Below are 21579 nucleotides of genomic sequence, written 5' to 3'. Positions count from 1 at the left end.
CTAGGATATACAGTAAAGAGGTAGAGAAAAGGAAGCTGGAAAGTGAATCAGTGTGCAGCTGGAGACACAGAAGGGTGTTTCTTTCATTTATCCTTTCTAATTAACCATTATGTACTATAAAAGCTTGATCTCAAAATGGTTGTTACAAACACACCATTAATAACTTGTTGATTACCATCCACATCTGAGGTTAGGGGTGTTTCCAGGGAAATTACCAGGAATTACCTGCTTGGACGATGAGGGGTTGCTCAATTTCAGTTTCAAGTCTCAAGTCCTTTGGAAGCAACCTGGTGCAGTTTAAACAAGGCTAGCTAGCGTTTTATATATCATGTAAGGGCACATTACTAGCAATGGTATGTGTAAATGAAGAAAAAACCAGGTTCAATGTGTTGCACGGGCTGAGCATTGACAGGATGATATCTTCAACTTCTGCCACAATTATATTTCTGAAGAAAAAGGGGAAATGGATGTCAATTAGGTCGTTTCCAATTAATAACCAGCATGTCATTCAAAGGGGAAAAAGTCTGTTCTCTGACTTTCTCTCCTGTGGCCTTACTCTCTGCAGTATCATTACTGTGGTGCAGGGCGGGGGAGTTGCACTACAAGGTGGGTTGTGAGAGGGGGAAGGCGAAGGGGAGGAGACAGGGGGAGGACAGGCTTTGGGAGTGTGTATGTTTGTGTATGTGTGGGACCGTCTAGGGAGTGTTGCTGCCTGCTGACCTGGTCATCCATCAGACAGGGTTCATCCATCTACCCACCCCCTCCCCTCCTCCCACCCTCCCCCCACCCAGGGCCCATCAGTGCGGCTCTCTGCCAGGCCCGGAATCTCCACATTAATTTCTCATCTGTGGCACCCTAATGAGCTCCGCCTGCTCGTCCACCTCTGAGACCCTCCTGATTATCAGGCAGGGGGGCGACCATTTGTCAATGGCAAGAGGTGGCATTTACACTGCTGACCTTGCTGCCAAGGAGAGAGGAATCAGATAGGGGGGAGAAAAAAGTGGAGAGTGGGAAAGAATAGAAAAGCAAAGCAATCAACAGCTTTGGGGAGTCATGCTGTTCCACCTGAGTACATCCGTGTGTAAGATGATCTTTATTCATGGCTGTCTTACACTTCCTGTTTTAAGTGTCCAAATATCCATCCATGCATGCTGCTTTCCTGCTTTGGTGACACTGAATGAGGAAACAAACCCCTATGTGTGCTCCTGTTTTTACTTTTCATATTTACAGCACCTCGTTGAATGACTTCCTGAAGGAGAATATGTTTGTGCCTTTGCTTTGAACTTGTGTGTGATTGTGTGTGTGAGGGGAGTGGGGCCTCTGGGTTGGCTGCAGTGGTCTGAGTGCATGCGCCTCAGAGGGAGCAGGGATTTGCCGGTTATTGGATGGAGGGCAGCAGTGTAGGTCTGTGACACCCGCTAACCTTGGCCAGGGCTACTGGGACTTCGGGGGTATCCATCACTGTGGCAGCCTCGAGACTCAGACCGGGGGAAAAGCCACAGAAGTTGCCGGGGGAGGGAAAAAAGCTAGTAAAAATGTAATGCACTCCGCAGAGCGGTCATGTCATACTTGGTTATGGAAAATAATCCCAGATGCCTGCAGTGCTAAAATGGAGCTGTAATGTGCTCGCCTCCTAACCCGGCCTGACAGCCATGATGTACGACTACCATTACCGGAAAATATCACTTCAACTAACCCGTGATCCGGCTCCGCTAAGGGTCATATTATCCATGAGGAACAAATTACACTCCCCCAAAGTAAATACAAATTTCCTACACTGACTGGGTACAAAGCAAGGAGGGGGAGGGGGCGGGCAGGAACGTTACCTATGACAACGCTCTGCAGAGTGACAAGGATGATAAAGTACATGACAAATCACTGGCTGACAGGGTACTCTAGTGCAATCAGCCTCAGCCTCGGCCTAGCGAGCACCCACTCAAGCCTGTAAACACTACTCTCTTCCTTTGGATTGGGCAAAACACATAATCTTTTAACGCTGACAAGTTGCTCTCCTTTTTATTACTCATCCTTCCCACTGCGGAGGAGAGGTGGAGGGTTGGGGGTATAAAATGGTTTTATGTACAGTGCTGCCGAGTGATTGAGAAACTCGACTCTGCTGCTGTAATTGCCTGAGGGCAAACACAGCAAAACAATAAAGGAAGAGAAACAGCAAATATATTATCAGTTCAGATCTTTATTTTATGTCAAGGACAAACAGGTTCTGTTGGCTGCTTTAAAGCACCCATTTAGATCCCTCGCCTCCAATAAGAGCAAAGCACAGCAAATTACAGCACACCGCTGCATGGACATTATTAAGACGCAAAGCATTTTCAAATGGCATTTACAGCTTGTGGCTGTTGATAGAGTGAGTAAATAACACTTAGGAAAGGTGTGGTCTCTATAAAAGAAAGCCCAGCGGCAAGGGGAAGAGAAATAAAAAAGCGACAGAGTGATAAAGTCATGCAGATTACAGCTCGGAGTCTTCACAAAAAGCATAAGTAACCCCCCGATGAACAGTTAACTGCAGAAAGCACTTGAGCACTAGCAGATATTCATACCAAACAGTTTGATTGGCAGTTTCAAGGTGCCACTTACTATCAAAAAATCACTTAAGCATTAAGCAAGTCCAGAGTGAGTGCCTAGCCTTGACAATATAACAATGGCGACTAAGACTATAGGCACAGAAATGTGCCACTGTAAGATTATAATCAGAGACGATAAATGTTGAGTGAATGATTCACTGCATAGGTTTATGCAAAGAAAAACATCACGTCACATCACATTAAAGAGGCAGGGTTGACTTATGAAGTATTTAGAGCTTGTGATCATATACTAACTTGAGTAACTGTTTGACTAAAGGGATGTTTCACAGCCCCCCTAAAAGCTCTCAGATGGTGGAAAACCTGTTGGTCCTCACTACTTCATGAAACAAGACACTGTTATTTTCAGAGTGATTTCTGCCATTTAAGTGGACCACTGTAACTACCAAAAAGCTGCTCCCAATGCAAAGTCCAGGCCTGCTCAGGTGCGATAAAAAAAAAACATCCTGCTCCTGGTTGGATCGACCGAAAGCGCAGTGTGTGGAGATGATGAGACAAAGAGCACACTTTGATAACCTTTCAGGAGTGGAAGATGGGGCCAAGCATCAGCAGCAGACACACATGGAAATCCTCGCCAGCAGAAGCTTTGAGAAGTATTTGGAACATACTTTTGCCAATCAAAAGACCACATGACTCTTAAAAAGCCAGGAGGTATGTTCAGGTAGAAGGAAAATGATCTTATTTTAAACTTGAAACATAATTCAAACTGGTATGGCACTCTTAGAGGGCAGACCTCCAACAAAGACAATAGTATATTTACACGCTAATTGGATTTTAATCAACACGCTGTGATCCAGGTCATTGCATTCAAATTGAAGTCAAATACATTTTACAGGTAGGGAACTAACTTCCTCAAATATTCCGACACCACATTGTTGTAGCAGATAAATGCTTTTTCTTGCAATGTTAACCATCAAGATCCATAATTTGGTTATTCACCCTGTGACTTGGAACACCTCCAAAAACGTACTGGCTTTTTCATTAGCACACGCAACACCCTAAAACCAAGTTCCATGAAGACTGGGAGAGGAGTTCTTTTGAAATCCTGTAGAAAAATCATCTGACCATTGAACCATAAACATGACCTCCATGATATAAGTAATGAAAGTAATGAAAGGAGCTCTGAATAGTCAGTACAAATGCACAACTTCCATTACTTTGGGTTTTTGTGTAGATTATGAACCAGACATGTGTAGATATGCACTTAGACACACCATCAGCAACATCAAATTTTAAATATTTAACGTGCATTAACGTTTTCAGATTTCACAGACGGTGTTTCCGTTCTCACTATCTGAGTTCTGATTGGATGCTTGATTCTGGCAGAGCCGTGCTAATGGGGGCCTAAGCACAGATGCTAATGATAACGCGTATAGAGCTAATAATACCAGTGTTGTGTGACGAGTGACTGCAGTGAGCCTGCCTCATACCTGTCTCCCACTATGTCATTAACATGTCATGTTGGAGAGGGCCCGTCCTACAGGTCACTTTATAATGAGCAAACGCTCTGACAGTTTCCACACACGAACACACGAGCAGGATTGTGTGCACACACTCTGAGATGCGAATAGCTGTCTCTTATCAGAGGCTGGCAGCTCCCGCCGACACGGCAGAGGCCTTCTACACCAGGCAGAACATGATTTCTCCTGGGAACACTTTTTCCATTTCCTGCTTTTGAAGGGAAACTAAATAAGCCACGTTTGTCCTCATCTGAATACATTTGACCCATTAAAACGACTCTGCTCTCCCCCGTCCTTCTGTGCTGCCGTGTTGTAAAGTAGACCGTGTCGCCCACGGAATGCAAATGACAACAGTGGCAGTGAGCGTATGCGTGCCTGGTGCCTGGCAGGTGCAGATAGTGGCAGAGGTGCCGTGGACTGCGGAGGGGGAAAAAGTGTTGAGCGGGAGCTCCAATTACTCCCTCACATTGAGGAAGAACACATGAGTCAGCCCCTGTCATAGGGGTCCCCTATTTACTAATTCACTCCTCTGTTACTTTAACACACAATTAATCAATGACAGAAAGGTGTAGTCGGCGCTGTTCATCAGGAGCGTAACGTGAGCCAGGCTGAATTAATACAGTCACTTGGGGGAATACAGCTAACCGTGCTCGCTCTCTCCCTCTCTTCCTGGAACAAAAAGGAATTGCCACCGAGACAGGAGCAATTTAAATCGACAACACTGAGTAATGACTCTATTTGCTGCACAGTCTAAACACCACAAGCAAATGGCATTACTAAATCATTAGAGTGGATCTCGATCTCTGGTTGGAAATCATTGGATTATAGGGCTGCTCTCTGTATCCATGCCCAAACTGTTATTACTTTGATATTGGTAATGGAGAAGCTGTGAATATAAATAAAGAATAACAACGTATAAGCACTTACTCTCTATTATAATCCATAATTGACCAAATGTGGCAACAATTATTCAAACCAATGTAGGCATACCTTAAGCCATGATGTTTTACAGATCTATTTTTATTTACTTCCAATCCTAACCAGTCTGAGAATTTGATGTTGACAATAGAAATATACACTGCCCGGCCAAAAAAAAGGTCACAAGCCTGTGGGGGCAGTGCTATGATCTGGTGTTGCTGCAGTTAGTCTGGTCTAGGTTCAGCAATGTGCCCAAAGAATGAGGTCAGCTGACTCCCTGAATATACTGAAGGACCAGGTTATTCCATCAATGGATTTTTTCTTCTCCGATGGCACGGGCATGTTCCAAGATGCCAATGCCAGGATCCATCGGGCTCAAATTGTGAAAGAGTGGTTCAGGGAGCATGAGACATAATTTTCACACATGGATTGGCCCCCACAGAGTCCAGACCTGAACCCATGGAGAATTTTTGGGATGTGCTTGGAGAAGACTTTGCGCAGTGGTCCGAATCTCCCATCATCAATACAAGATCTTGGCGAAAAATTAATTCAAGACAGAAATAACATTGCAGAAGCTTGTGGAAACGATGCCACAGAGAATGCGTACTGTAATCAAAGCTAAAGGCGGTCCAACGAATATTAGAGAGTGTGACCTTTTTTTTGACCGGGCAGTGTATTTGATGAATATTTTAAAGTGGACATAAAAATACTTGGGTGAATCAGGCTTCACTCAACATCTTAAAGAGACTGTTGGAAATAATGAATAATGGAGTACACAAAAAATAGACATAAATTTGGACACACACTGTAAACTAAAGGGTTAAGCAATAACAAGTGTTTGTAACGGGAGTGTGCTTTTACAAGTGAAGAGTTAACAACACATACTAACATACAGTCACTATAACTGTCCCCAGGGGACATCAGACACATTTCCTGCAGAGATCATGCTCAAAGTGCAAGAAACAAGAATGTTATGATCTTTCCGTAATGCCACGCTTAAGTCAAACCTTTGCTAGCCCAACACAGAAATGGATTTGATTGCTTCTATTAACATTTTGATCACTTTTACCTGTAGAATGTGGTTGTCTGTGACCTATTGTGTTTTTTTTTGGTAAAATTGATATAAAAGAGAGTTATTAAAATGAATGAACCTTAAAGCAAATATATATCTTGATAGTTAGCGGTGTTATTAGTGATAAAGGGATTGTGTAATTCAACTTAGGAAGAGTGTGTCTCGAGCAGCAGACAGGCACAGGCAGAACGGTCAAATAATAAATAGAGGGATGGATGTGGATGAAGATAAACACAAGCACTGAAATGAATACTTTGATATGGGGTATAGAGTTTAAGCGCGTACCCTGGCTGTCACAGCAGTCTCATTTAAATGTGATCTAAATCCTAAAAACCCAGAACAGTTCGATTTAGATTTTTCACATCATTAAGTCATTTATAATTAATGTGTAGCTAATTAAGGCTTTCTCATACTTATTAACAGAATGTTTAATTCTAATTACATTAAATTCTCAGCCCTTAAGAAAGTCTTATATGTGCATCTTATTGAAAGCACATAAAAGACGCCTGAAATTATAGAGGCACATTAAAAAGCACATTAAAAAGCCCACTGAAGGGCAGACTCACCTTGTCGTCTTGGTCACTCTCTGTGTCACACTGCAAAAGAAAGAGAAAGGCAAAGCTGAAAATATGTCTACATTCTTGCTTTTTTAGAGACCCTGCTTGGACTGTATCAGTTCCAATCCCTGAGTTGCATATTTTAATTTACTTTTGCAAATGTATTCATATCTTATCAGCACTTTAATGCCGAACTTATCACATCCTCATATACAGTCTGAATATCACCAGATCACTTCATTAGCTGACACGAGCACAGGAATGGAAAAAAAAGGTAATTTCTCACGAGCAGCCGTGCCCTTGTTAACACCGAAACCTATGTGAAATCCAGACCAAGCTGGAATCTCCAAACACGAACCACTACTAGAATTATAATTCCATGATGTGTGTTCCTGCTTGAGGCTGGGAATAGAGAAATGACAAGTAGAGGAAGGAAACTTTGTAATGGACGGAGGAGAAAAAAGTGGTTGGATTTCATTTTTCTTTCCATTTCAATTTCAAGGTCCACTTAATTCTTTATCAACTAATTAGTGTGATGCTGGGTGACTGGCGGCCCTCAACGTTGTGCATATGGCTGAGGTGCAGAGAAGCACTGGAGTCGGTAATGAAGAAGGCACTGGGGGGGAATATGGGCAGGGGTTGGCACAGTGTGTGTATGTGTGTAAGCAGGGGGACAGGGAGTGCAGGGAGGGGTTGGTGAGTGTCGATTAAAGTAGGGAGGGAGTGAGTGAAGGGGGTGAAATGATTGACAGCTCAGGGATTGAGCGACAGAAGGCCCTGCCATTTCTCTTTTTTTTCTTCCATCTCTTGTTTTTTGCTGATCTGGGGCCCTGCAGAGCTCAAAGGTAGCAGGCTGGGATTGTGGCTGGTCTGTCTCTGTGGCTAGATGGTGAAAAAGGGGCCTTGCGAGCTCAGCAGGAGCATAGCATCCAATTTACAGGCCTGTCCCACATGGCCCCAGGGGCCGCCCGCGGCACACTGCCATGATGGTCAGCTCCAGCAGCTCATAAATTATGCAGAGGCAATAAACGCACTGGGCAAACACTCTTCAGACGTTTCCCTGCTCTCAATTTCTACCTCACTCTCTTTCTCCACAACCCACAACAGTCCATCCCCCATCTTAATGCAGTGTGCAGAGATCCAGTCGCCCCATAGATTGTCAGCTAGAAGAGTAAATAACGGCAATGAAAGATGATAGCAGATTTTGATTACACGTGAATGTTGGTGTAATACAGAAAGCTACACACCAAGTACATTTTTGCACATTTATTGTAGCTTGTGAATAAATAGGCGTGTTGGCCATTTATCCTTCTCTCGTCCTGCTGCAGAGGACTGAGTAACGCAAAACAGGATCTGAGGAGCCTTAGCCGTCTCAACTGCTTCTATGTATTCAGACCTCTCAAAACATTACAACAGTAATGCGAGCGAGCACTCATTAGCTGCTGCTCTGCCTGTGCACACTACACACCCGGGAACACAGGCATGTGCTGGGTTCCAATAATGGACGTCATTTGAGTTTTTCCACTGTGTTGTGATCCATGAAAAAACTCTACCAGCCTTTCTTTTTTCTGTTCCCTTTTTTTCCACTCTGCCTCCTTTCCCTGTTCGCTGGCTGTGCAGCCAATTGCTTTGATTGCCAAGATAGAAGCAGGCTGGAATGACTTGCCCTTGCTTGTGAAGCAAATGGAACATGCTAATGGAACTCATCGTATTACCCGATGCAAAAGTGCCATAGCTCATTACTTTAAGATAAAAGGATATCATTGTAGACGGCAAGCAGAATTGACTTTCTGTGCTGCGACTTGATGATGATTTAATCAACTGCTCTCTTTCACTTCTCATCCCTGCGCCTGTCGCTTTCGCAGGTGCCACTAAACGAAGCACTCACACGGCTAGTGGGGGAGAGAAAAGAAAAGAAATTGCTGTCATTATTTTTTTTCCCTAGGAATAGAGGTATGCAAATTTCCTAGAGCGACAAAGGGTGGAAAAAAGGGACAACTTAATAAAATGGAAATACCTTTATAATGAGCAAAGTAAAAATTCCTGAGATCAGACCTGACAGGCAAGGGCAGGCAATTTGATCGTTCTTATGCCAAGCTCCCTTGAACTCACTGCTTAAGTATAGAGACGAAAGCAACAAATAATAACATCTCTAAAAGATAAAAAAAAGACATCTCAGGCATATAAACAAGTCGAAGCTGTCACTCACTGATAAGTGATCATAGTGAACTAATGCGTTGCCTCATGCATAAAGCAACCAGAGGCGGGGGAGAAGAATCCCTGCCTATCTGGAATTTTTCGCTTGTATTTCTACTTACTGACTGTTCCATTGGAAACAAAGACGGAAAGCTAAAAAGTCTTGGCTTCGCATGGAAACAACATGAAGGATTGCTACACCTCATCATTAATAACTCAGTCATGGTCGTGTTTTTGGAAGTAAGCATGAGCTCAAAAATTCCATTATTGCTACTGACGGCTGAGTATATAAATCCGCAGAGCTATGGTTAACTGTAATGTCAAAAACACTTTACACCAATCCTACGAGGCCATGTCTAATGAAAAGACGTATGTCAAAGATTTCAAATGAAATACAAATTGAATAGATGATACAGAAGAGATGAAAAACACAACAACAATAGCGCTATTGAGATCACTGGTGTTAGCTCTCTGACAGGCGGTAGGAAATGGGTCTTATTTAAAGCAACATTCATGTACAATAAGGAAACCATTATTCCTGGGAGGGGGCAGACAAAGAAAAGTGATACTCTACCCAGGCCCACTGCTATTTACACAGGGCCAGCAATATGCTGTACAGCTAGACTCCAGTGTTAGGTTTAAGTAATGCAGGAATGTCAAACATTAGCCTCAGCTCTAAGAGCTGTTGATGTTGGCCTGTATCCGGAGCACTTCTGATTGCCCATGCTCTCACGCGGGCCTCTCATTTTTGGCTGAGTGCACTTACACATTTCCCTACGCTCTGTCCAAGCATTGAGCCTTTTGTTTATATTGGTCTGAAAGTAGGAGTAAATTATTCTTGTCCTAAATCCTCTCCAGCTGAGAGTAATACTGGCCCAATACAAGAGGAACATAAGGAGCCATGGGCCGAATTCTAAATGATGCAGCCATGCTATTGTCAATAACAGCAGGGCTCACAAAAAAGTCTTCGGCTAGAACAGCCTGTAGAAAAACGTCTGTACTAAAGAGGTAACCACATCACAGAGGGATGCGTGCAAAGTTAGTATGCCATGTTCCCCTTTTTTAACATAACCTTCTGGAAATCCTCCGGTTCACAAATATTAACAGATGACATGCTTAAAGGATCATTCTGAAGGCAAACCGTGTGTTTAACAGGCTTATTATAGTTTTGTTTCCCCTGTCTTACATGTTGTCTCCAATCTCATATTTTCAAAAATCTATCTATAACTGTAACGGATATGTGTTGTCGCCCCCATGAGTGAGGTTAGCCTCAGGTTATCCTGGTTGCCATCCATGACCTTAGAATTAATTATGGTTGATATGGGCTTCATTAAAGCGCCCCGCTGCACAGAGGGAGGTGTCTTTTTATCAGCCTGAGCCAGGTTGTCCTGCAGGAAGGCTGAGGGGGTTAAAGCCAAGTGAAGAAGCCAATCTGTCTGCATGCCTGGGAGCTGCAAAGACAGCATGAAGGATAGCCGCCATTGCCAGGGTCAGCTATGACAATGCCGATTTGATGTGTTGTCGTCAAGGGCTCCTCATTCCCTCCTCCTAACAGCTCCTTCCTGATATAGCTGCACGTCCTGGTGTTTTTTTGCAGGAAACAGTCACATGGCAAAATGGTTTTCCCCCCTCCCGCTGCATCCTCCTCCATCTGCTGCTGGGGCCTTGATGCCGCCGACCGCCTGCCTGTCACAGCGTGCGTGGAAATTAGCTGGGGAGGAGGTGCTCGCTTGTGCTAATTACATTTTAATCATTGGAAATGTGTTGGCAAATCAAGCCTTGATTGCCATCTTGGAGCCCAGTGCTCCTCTCTGCAGGTTGGGGATGGGGGTGGGGGTTTGTTGGGCTAGAATGTGACTGAGCCCAGACTCTCCAAGCTGGTGGCCTCACTCTCCAACATGGCTTGATATGGCGGCATGCCTGGCCTACCGCTGGGTAAAGGCTGTGCCGCATTATTCATGGGGAATAGAGGAAGACCAGCATGGCAAAATGGAGATCTGTGCCATGCTTATTCTCAAATCCCCCACTCACACCTCCCGTATCCCTCTCCCTTTCTCACCCACACATTACACAGTCTGCCAGTCCCGCCACTGTGAATTGAGGAACAACAAATAGAGCCGGGCAGGAGGAGACTGATGAGCTCAGGGTTTGCTACACAGCACCTGCTTTGGCACACAGAGCTGGAGCAGCAGGCCCCGTCACAATAAACTCACATATAACTTTCTTATAAAACAGAAACAAAAATAGACAGGACTTGGCTACATTAAATGAAGACTATTAAGAAAAAAGAGGCAATGGTATGGTTCAGTTTGTTTAATCCAAACACCAAAACGCCTGTTGTGTTCAATTTAGCTTCATGTACTGTAGCTCATTCACCCTTTGTGACTGGTGAAATGAATGATGATCCACTTGAAAGACTTTGTCCACCGCCACAAGACAGACTGGCACTTTTTGAGTTCATTATGAGTGTGACTCAAACACACACATGCCCAACTGTCACAATGCTCAAGTCACTTCAGACTATAGTAAACATGAAATAAACTACAAAAAATTCCAGTGGACATATTTCATAAAAAGATATTCATTAAAATCAGTTGAGTAAATACACCTAAAGTTCATGCAGTGGAAGGAAATTCAACATGACATGCCTGACTGGGACAGATCATTAAAATAAGCAGGATTCTAAGTCGATGACATCGAACATCTCATTTCCACAGCGTCTGCTTGATGTCAAACTGTCATATAAAAGTGTGGTAGGAAAGAGAAGAGCTAAAAAAAAAACACTAGGAAAAGAAAACAGCACAGCTTGAGTGTTTGAGACAGTCCATACAGTCATATAAGGCAAAGGCCTCTTTCATTAGCCAAGAATGTATCGTCAGGGAGGATCAGACTTCTGTCTGGACTAATATAACCAGGTCTGATCCACATGCGCAGCGCTGGCCAAATGCAGCAGGCCAACATCTGAATGCAATTTCCCTTCAAATGTTAAACTTCATCCAGTAGAAATTCAATTTGACCGCAAACTCTGGATTCCTCTCACTAGGGCAGTGTTGCTGCGAGAGACCATTTTGGAGTAGGATTGCAGAAAAGTAAAGATTTTCATAAAATAATAAAAATGTTATGGTCCATGACCTTTGACTCAAATACTCTCAAGTATGTTTTAATTATTTATTTCACTGGACAGTGCCAAACTTTAGTGTAAAAAAGTTTGAGACCATTAACTTAACCTGAATATTCTTAAAATACGTTTGACATTGCTGAAGCTCTAACGATTTAGTAAAAATAGCATCAACAATGTCACATTAGAGAGGTGGCTGTTCACCGTCTGCAAAGGGACTGTTGAGTGTTGAGGTGTGAGCAGAGAAGTGACAAGGAGCGCTGTCTGAAAAGCAGATAAAGACAGGATGCATACTTCTAGATGCCTTGGATAAAACGATATGTTCCGGAGACCTTCAAGAGGTGTTGGTGTATGTTGCTTCTTCAGAGTGGAGGAAGGTAGGACATTTAACTCAAGCGGGGATGTGGCAGTGCATTACTGAAGTGATGCTTGGCAAAAACAGATATTGCCGCAGGGTAAAGCTCTCTGTTGATCAGTGCCATCCACCCACCCAACACATACACACCTGACAAGGACCAGGGTAGGTAGGAAGGAAGAGAGGTGCTTTGCTTTCTTAAAAATCCATTGTTATACAAGCAAGTTCAGTGTGTCTCCGTCTACAATCATCGGTGTGGATCTCCTGGCTACAGGCGCCTGGAGGTGGAAAGTGTTTACTGGTTATCTGATAGAAATGGAAAAAACAACACACAGCTGCAGCACACCAGTGTGGGCACATACACTCACAAACACACACCTTGCCTCATCCCACTCTTGCACTGTTTCCATAAGCCAACAGGGGACTGGGGCACAGAGCAGATGCTGGATTAATCAACGATTAATAGATGGATTTTGAAATAATTACATACATTAAATTGCATTGTTTGTACGGTTATGGGGACTCCCCTGAGATAAATCATTTCAGTGTGTATTTTAAGTACCCCACATGCTAGACATTAAAAGTGATGTGATATGGCATCTTCATTATAGCAATCAGGACACACGCATAACCAATCAGTTTGTGGCATGCTCCTCAAGAAGCAGAATTTCCTTTGTATCATTCAGTCAAAATGTATTTCTGTAGACTGTGCTGTCATGGGGAAGATTTGTACAGCTGACTAGATGGAATTAAACAGGCAAATGTAATTTTGGTCGCCCAGAAATGTTCCATCCTTGTGTCACATTTGGTTTTGAAAAATCTAAATGTTGCTGCTGGTTTGTATTTATATATCTGACATTGTAATATAACGTGCAATAAAGCAGCCTTTAAAAACGCGTGTTACATCCATAGCCTGCAAGTTTGCTAACAACAGGCAGAAACCCTTTGTTGTCAAGATATAAAACTCCTCTGCCCCCCTCAGCCCCTCGTTTCCAGCCCTCCCTCCCTCTACACTGACTCATAGCTGAGGGGGGAGAAAAACATCAGGATTAGGTTCTGTGCCTCTAATCACTTAACTCCTCACACCTGATGGCACACTATTAACTTTGACTGTCTCCAGTGACCCTGCGGGTCGTTGCCCATCACATCAAGTTTTTATTAGGGAATTTTCCTCATCATTAGCCATGGCCTGGAAACGAGCCATTAATATTCATACTGGCAAACTAAAATGAGGTCCCACTGATTTTCCATCATCCAGGCTATCTGCGCAGCTGCTGCCGTTAACAACCACCCCGGTGCTGCACATTCGCCACGTATCATTATGGGGCTCCATAAAGCTCTTTCTTTAGGTCTGCCATGATGGGAAGGAGAGCAAGGTGCAGGAGGAGGAGGAGAATGCTGTGAGGCTGGCAGCCAGCTGACGCCCGTCTGAGAGAAACTGCCCGGCTCTGCCAACAACCCGCCTGGAAGTCTTATGCATAAAGGCCGCCACTGTCAAAGCTAACAACCCCTGCAGGCTCTGCCAGGGACACAGCTGATGCTGAGCTCCATCAGTGCTCTCACATTAGAGCACAGACTGTCCATCAGTCTGTAATGGCGGCTAGGAATAGGTTGCCTTGGAAAGGTTTGAAATCAATTAGGTAAGAATTATTGGTTATTTATTTTTTTCAATAATATCTTCAAACTAAAAGGCATGTATCAAAACACCAGAAGTCTGAATTAATGCTCCCCATGCATTGAAAATGGCTGCCCATTGAGTGCATCTCATCAGCAAAATGATCCAGTTCCCAGTTGGTGTTACCAGAGAAGGGCATCTCCCATCTCTGCTGCCAGCAGGAAGGAGCAAGGGCTCGGCTCCACACAGTGTGACCACAGGCCTGATAAGGTGCATTCAAGCAACGGTGTCCAAGTGGCATCTTCTGCTGATAAGACCTTCTCTTCCCCCCTCGCCCAGGATGACACTAGCTGGCCCCGATACAAGGGGATGCCTCCTCTGTGTCACGGGTGGGAGCAGCAATTAAATAGCAACACCCTGACAGACCCAGATAAACTTCACCTTTTTGCTCTTTCACTACATCTCGTTCCCCCCCCCCCCTTGGTGCTCCTCCATGTATTAAACATGAACATTTAATCTCTAAACAATTATGGGAGAAGCCACTCCCTACGTCCTAAGTCTGTTTAGTTTACATATTATATTTCTAGTGACTGCTGGGTGTTATTAGTTAGGAACTATTTCATTACCTGGGTTTGAAAATGGTGTCTCGATTTCATAAACAGACTGCAGAGTCAACAACTTTCAGTAAGAATGAGAACAGAAGGTGAGACACCAAAACAGATGCAGACGCTTCAGCACCGTCTTCCAAATAATTAGAGCTGCAATGACAAAAACACTTTGTTATTCTCCTACTATAATTTGCTAGCTGTCGCAGTGTACATCTGAGTTGCCTCATTATACAGAAATGCTCAAATAAAAGCCGACACTGCACACTCCTGTCAAGATTCTGTCTAGCACACATGCAAACAAGCGCAGATGAATAAACATTAGTTGTTGTCGAGGGCTGGTCTTTGAGCCGCCAGGCTCACAAAGATCCGCTTTGTACAAAATAAAAATATTTAATTTGAAAGACTGATGCAAGGCAAAATGAAATTAAAAGGAACCCATGCTAACTGCTAAAACAAATTACTCGCAGCGCGCTAAATTACATTTGCTCCTCCATCAGCAAGATCAAACGAGCCTAGTTTGACTCTCCTGCGCTAATGATTTCCTGCACTCACCTCCTTTTTCATCCCAGGGGTGTTAATAAACACTCAGTCTGGTTTTTTGTTTGTTTGTTTGGTTTATTTATACATTTCCCAGCTTTAAGTCTCATCCCACTCCCTCTCTCTCTCGTTCACTTTGCCCACGCCGGTGGCAGGCTGGGTGAATTAGAGGGATCTAATGTAATCCCAGGGACAGCGGGCTTCTGAAAAACGTGCTCAATTAAAGCAGTATGAGCCCAGTGGGAGCGTCCCTGGCGGAGCGTGGGGTGACTGACGCAGCCCTTTGGTTAGGATTAATTAGCATGCTAAGTGGTAGAGCACGATAGCAGGCTGGAAGCCACGGACGAGCCATCTGACATCCACCACCTCCCACAGATCCAGCACAACAATCAGGGTTCAAACTAGTCCAGCCCACCTTTGGCCCCCAAAGCCTGATTTAACCCCTGACAAATACACATTCAGATATAAGTAGACTGAGGCTGTCTGAGGCAGAGGTCCCAGCTCAATATAAATTCCATATCTGCACATCTTTGGTGAAAAAATTATAAATACAATGTCTCAAACATGACAATTCTTGTGGATATTTTTGCAGGCTCCTCAGTCTTCTTAAAAACAAAAGCTTTCTCTTTCACTTTTCAGTAGTAAATAGCCTGTCAACATGCCAAGTAATTCCACAATATAACAGGACTCAACTCAACAGAAAGACAACTCATGGATTGCAGACATAACCAAAGACAAGTTCAACAAAAGGAATGATGACGGCTTGTTTTCTGCTCCTTGAAACCAATTTGCAAACATTCTGTCAAACTGTGATTGCTAATGTGAAACTTTGATTTTGGAAGTACGCTCTCTTGCAATGTATCATGTGTGATTTTAGTTTGATTTCTTGTGGCTTGAAAGACAGGTAATGAATACAAATGTTCCCCTAGCAATCTGCGACTACCAGTAAAATATGAACATAGCGGATAGCTTCTGCATCAAATTCACATTTCAGACTCGGTCAACGGTTTTGTTTTGTCTTTAGCTGCAGTTATTTATAACTTGTGTGCTAGAATGTCAATACTCACGAATATCTACAAAGTGTAATTTGCTTATATTCTTATTTATGAACAATCACCTTTTCTCTGTAGATGAGTTTTTGGGGCCATCTCGTCAAACAGCTATGCTTAGTGAATTACTGGTTATAGCGCCTGGCCAAATCAGAAATACAGCTAATTGCCCTCATCACCTCTGCTAAAGCTTGGTTTGTCTCTTTGTCGGTCTCTCTGTGAGCAGTATTAAAGCAAACCCCTGGCCCAATTTTGTTTACACTTGGTTGAAGGGTGTAGCATGGTCCAAAGGATGATACATTCATGTGGTGTCAGACGAATAGGAACATTTGCATTACATCTCTTTGCTTTACATATGGCTGACACTTTTATCCAAACTGGCTTACAATAAGTTCAAAAACCATAGAGAATCAAACACCTAACAACAAGGAAAGTGCAGATATTTCAAGCAAGTCCTACCATTGTCAGTACTGGTGAATGTGAAAATGAATGTGAATGTAACCTCAAATTGTTACAACAATTGAAAACAGATATCAATGTGTTGTTAAAATGCTCAAAGCAATACAATACAGCTCTTCTTTTTAGCTTCCATCTTTTTCCTACATAATAACTGAGGGCTCATTTATATGCAAAAGCCAGAAGAACGATTCTGCACATCGAGATATGGGATTATCCGAGGAGCAATGAACGCACCATTGGATAACTTTGGGGAGGTCTGCTCTCTGCATTTGCCATTTAAGTTTTGACTGTTAACAGCAAAAAGAAAATAGACTAAATCCATGTTAAGTAGAAAGAGTTGGAGACCACAGCTTTTTTGGGGGTCAGCTGTCATGTGGTGCACTGGTGTTTTTCTAGGCCACTGGTTACTGCTACCCTTGTGTGTTGTTACAGTGTCTCTGAATAAACGATCATGCTCCAATAAAAACTGACCTACCCTCAGCCCCACTCAAGAGCTTTCAAGCCAACTCAGCACACAATCTCCCACATAGTTTATGACAAACCCTGTCTGGGCTTTCTTACAGCCCAAAGCCACTGGGGAGGAGGGAGAGGGAGAGAAAATCACTGGAGTGTTTTGTCAGCCGTAATTACTCTCCAATTATATGGTCAAAATATGGCATTACAGGGCACTTTGTTGTCCAGGCAGCCTGGCTTTGATCAAGTTGTGGCAGAATGTGTTTCGCATTAGAGGCCCCACTGTGATGTATGTTTCCTGTCACGACAAGGATAACAGTGAGGTCAGCAGAGCAAGGACCCCCCCTCCCCTGGTGGGAGCAATAGCAGCCCCGCATCCATCCCTGAAGCACATTATCCTTCTCTGGCCAGGGAGTTAAAGATTGGTGAGGAAGGGAGAAACAAGGTAGAAAAAGACAAGAACGTTTTGGTAGGTGACTTACAGAAAAGTTCAAAAATAAATCTTCTAGTGGCAAAAATAACAGGATGGATCATGGACGTAAAATCTACTTATCATATTTATGTTTTCCTTTCAGTACAGAGTGTGTTGTAAGCGGTACTATCTGCGAAAAGCCCCCTGACATAAATGTGTAACTTTTGATATTGGGCTAAAATATATTTGAATACAATTTCAATGATTGATATCAAGCAGAAATCATTAAATCAAAGCTATACTGTAAAGTGCCTCTAGTGGTCAAAATCTCCTAAGTATATTTTCAGAATAGTGTGATTGCAGGATATTTTAAACAGGATCTCTGTGGGCAATGTCATGGTTGAACTGAACCCTGCGGTTTGCTTCAGTGGATTGAAGTTGATGGACCATTCATCACTTTAACACACAGCCAAGGTAAGAGACTGTTGCCCTGGAGCACTACAGCTGACATAATATATGAACACTGTGTGTTCAAGGAAAATTACAATGACTGAGAGCGCTCCTTTTCACCCAACACATTCTTTCTTGGGTTGACAGTGCTCTGCCACAACCCACTTATCAAAGAAGCCCATGTAGGTAAAGAAAAACAATCCAGTATCTCTGGGCCGAGCAGAGCTTGCCAGGCTCTTGCTGGTCGTCTGCTGAGGGCCAGTGAGAGCTCGTCCTGAGGGATATCAGTGGCATCTCGGGCCAGGCATGGCATGTGCTCTCTCCAGGATGCCCCCCAGGCCCTAATGCATGCTGGCCTATGCTGCGGACACTACCATCTGTGCTGCCTCCCGTCGGTAAGTTGGCAAACGCGCCCCCTCCTGATTTAGGCGTTGGGCCCGGGGGTTGAAGAAGGAGGAGGGTGGATGTGGTGTGGCGAAAGATGCTCCCTGGTGTTTCAGAGAGCCACTCCATAACACTTTTCTTATGAGCGCTCCTCCGGAGGGCTGCTGGAACGTCTCAAAGCCATCTGGGGAGAAGTGGAGCGTGGCACAGAGCAGCTGGACGCGTACAGCTGCTATTTAAGCCCTGGCAGCAAAGCTCCATATCAGTCAGTCAGCAGGAAATGCAGGGAGCACAGCAGAGCAGAACCTAGCAGAGGAGAGCTCACGACACCAAACTCCTGTGCCACACTACTGACATGAGCTCATTCTGTCTTTTACATACTAAATCACAGAGAAAAAAAGTGCAGCCAAAATATCTGCAGCTGATTGAGGAGAACAATTTCTGTTCAGTCCAATCATTGCATCTCGAATCATGCCAGACAAGATTTGTTGCGAAAAAACGTTGTTGTGGTAGATTACATAATTTCCTCCAACGTAAGTCACAAAAAAAACACTGCATATTGGGAACGTTAAGTGAATATACGGTTTTATATAAACCTTTGTTAAGATTAGAATGCAAGTACAGAGCCAGGACCATGTCATGTTATCTTAAATTAAACATGTGAAATGTGGTTTGTGGTACAGTGTACATGAGATGTTATCTCTAGGCCAAGACAAGTGTGAATGGGGTCGAATCAGATACAGAAAGGCAGGTCGCATTACGCTGTGGGAATATGCTTCAGTTTACAGCAGCTCTTTACTTCATGTAAACACTCCTTAGTAGTTTAATGAAAGCAAACAGAGACGGGAGGAGATTGATGACTTACAGACTTCCTCAAAACACATGCAAGTAAGTTTATACTTGTACACAGCTGTGAGCACCCTAACCATTTGTATGGGTTGAGATTACTAATGATTAAGCTTGCATTTTTTAAGAAACCTTTGAAATACAGTGAAGCTGTGTTAAAAAATATATAATATAGTGTCCTGGATAACATTTGGGGAGAAAAAACATTTTGGCTTAGCAACATCTCCATTATCTTATTTTAAGGCACCAGCGATATGTTTTCATAGAACTACCAAACATTAAGCACTGATATAGAGATGTGAGGTCATCTCAAATATTGGCTTCAATGAATAAAGACAATAACCAAGTTATTTGTAAAACGTACCGACCACACATTTTAAATGTCAACTGCAAGTCTATGAAATGCATTGTGAGAAAATTACACAACAGGTTTTGGACCGGGAAAATGCTGATTCCTTTGATGCTTGTGTTAACAAAATCCAAAGCTTAGACCGAGAAATATTTGAAAACAAAAAATTAGTTACACCAGCAGTTGTAGCTACGCTCTTCACCACTTTGAAATGTGCCTGATAGCATCTGGAGAGCCTTACAAACAAAACATATTATCGTACACCGAAGAGCTCTAAGTCATAGAGACACTGGCAGTTACATGTACACTGACAATACAAAAAAAAAAGAATTGGATCCTCAGCAAATGTCGATTGGCCACAGGAGACTGCAAGGGAGGTTTTCTTACAAAGCTGTACAAGTCTTGGTTCTTGTGTGGATCCCAGGAGCTCAACCCCCATCCCCCACCCCATAGCCCTACATGGGGGGGGGGGGGGGGTAACAACTACTTGTCAGTAGAATATTAATTATAGTGTTAAAGGTAAAAGAAGTATTGACTTCCTCTCTTCTGCAACCTCCCAAACCACTAACAGACAGCAAAGCCCACAGCCCCTGAGGTAAAGTCTACTAGCAGAGGCCCAGGAGCTAACTGGAAAAAAAGCCCCACTAAGACCAATTAAGGCCTTCACTAGAAGACTGAAAGGAAGACAAATGGAGGCAGAAGGCCCGATTACAAGAAACCTTTGTACAGATGTAAAGCAATTAGAGCGGTCTCAGGGGCCAGACAGTGTGGTACCTGTGAGTCATGGATCCTACAGCCAGTCGAAAGTTGGAACAATCCCTCTTTTCTGTTTAGGGCCCTAGTCAGCCTGTGTATTAGTGTCATATATCAGCCGATAGCCCCAGTATTGGTTTCTCTAGTGCACGGAAGAGGCAGTAGTCTGCCAAAGAGGACCACTCCACCCTCCATTATCCGTCTGTTGGGAGAACAGGGGCCCTATTATCCATTCAGGCAGGGCCTTTTCGATAAAACAAGGCCAGATAGGAAGTGTGGAGGCTCTCAGGTGTCTCCTTCCACCAGGGAAGTTTGTCAGAGAGGTCATTCTGATAAAAGCTGGTGTAATTATACTGCACAGCTCCACTGATTACCAGTCACAGCACATTTAACCAGCAGAGCACTGTGACCTCCACATCACAATGGAGTGAGAGCTTCAGTGTTATACAATATTTATATTAAACAATGTATATGATAATGGTGAAGTTTAAAATGATTAGTTTGCCTCATGACATCATTTTCTTTAAATTCAACATCCAGGCTTTCTAGATTACCCACAGTCCCCTTTGCAGTGTGTCTGCGGCTGTCATTAACGGACAAAACAAAGAGCAGATAGGGTCAGAACCTGCAGAGAGTTACAAATTATTGCTAATGGAAATTTATGTTCAGTGGTCCGTTCTACAATTAGCTAAAGCAAAAACCCTCCTTGTGACCTGAAATTATCAAATAATTTTGACAAATGGAGGCCGGGTCTATAATGACCTTTTCCCTTCCTCCAAGACGAGGCGAGCTGCAGCCCTCATTATTTATGGGTGGCTTTAAAAAGCAGGTATAGGAGAATGAATGTGCGGCTGTCAGTGTGTGTAATGGGGCTAATAATGGTGTCCTCTGCATCACATAATGAACCCCACCCCCATAGAAAAGCTATCTCCCCTTCTTTGCCAGTTTGACGAACAGCCCATTATTCAGCATTCTCCTGCTTTGAAAACCTCAGTGTGTATGAGGCGGTGTGTCCCGTAGAAACTCGAGGCAGAGCTTGTAAAAGCATCTTTGGGAAATGACTGTTGCAGCTGTTTGCCTGCAAACTCATTTGTAGATACTAAACACTTACGATCAAACTAACAAAGATAGACTACTTTGTCTAATTTAACTATAAATTCCTTTTAACCACATAAAGACACCATCGGGAACACCTAGCTGTCATTAAGGGGAAATCCTATAAATGCAAATATGGATGGCAATATAAGATATATGTGTCATTGCTTGGATCTGCCAGTGCAGTAAATCTGCACAGCAGTGCCTAGCTTGATTTGGGAGCTGAAGAAAACCATTTCACTTCACAGTTCAAGCTTGATGAAGTCCCTAGATGCTGCTGGTTAAAGACTTAA

General features: G+C 43.4%; 1 protein-coding gene across 6 annotated transcripts in view; it reads right to left on the bottom strand.

The window, feature by feature from the left end:
* The window catches only part of auts2a (activator of transcription and developmental regulator AUTS2 a), a 306284-nt gene that overhangs the window by 109007 nt on the left and 175698 nt on the right, over positions 1-21579 (bottom strand). For all 6 annotated transcript variants that reach the window (XM_063894507.1, XM_063894509.1, XM_063894508.1 and 3 more), the window contains one exon: positions 6617-6646. In XM_063894507.1, the coding sequence (XP_063750577.1) occupies positions 6617-6646 (30 nt within the window). The remainder of the gene's footprint in view (positions 1-6616; positions 6647-21579) is intronic.

The sequence above is a fragment of the Eleginops maclovinus genome, chromosome 11, assembly GCF_036324505.1.
Source record: "Eleginops maclovinus isolate JMC-PN-2008 ecotype Puerto Natales chromosome 11, JC_Emac_rtc_rv5, whole genome shotgun sequence".
Classification (NCBI taxonomy): domain Eukaryota; kingdom Metazoa; phylum Chordata; class Actinopteri; order Perciformes; family Eleginopidae; genus Eleginops; species Eleginops maclovinus.
The sequence above is the reverse complement of the archived record's forward strand: the minus strand, read 5'-3'. Positions and strand labels throughout refer to the sequence as shown.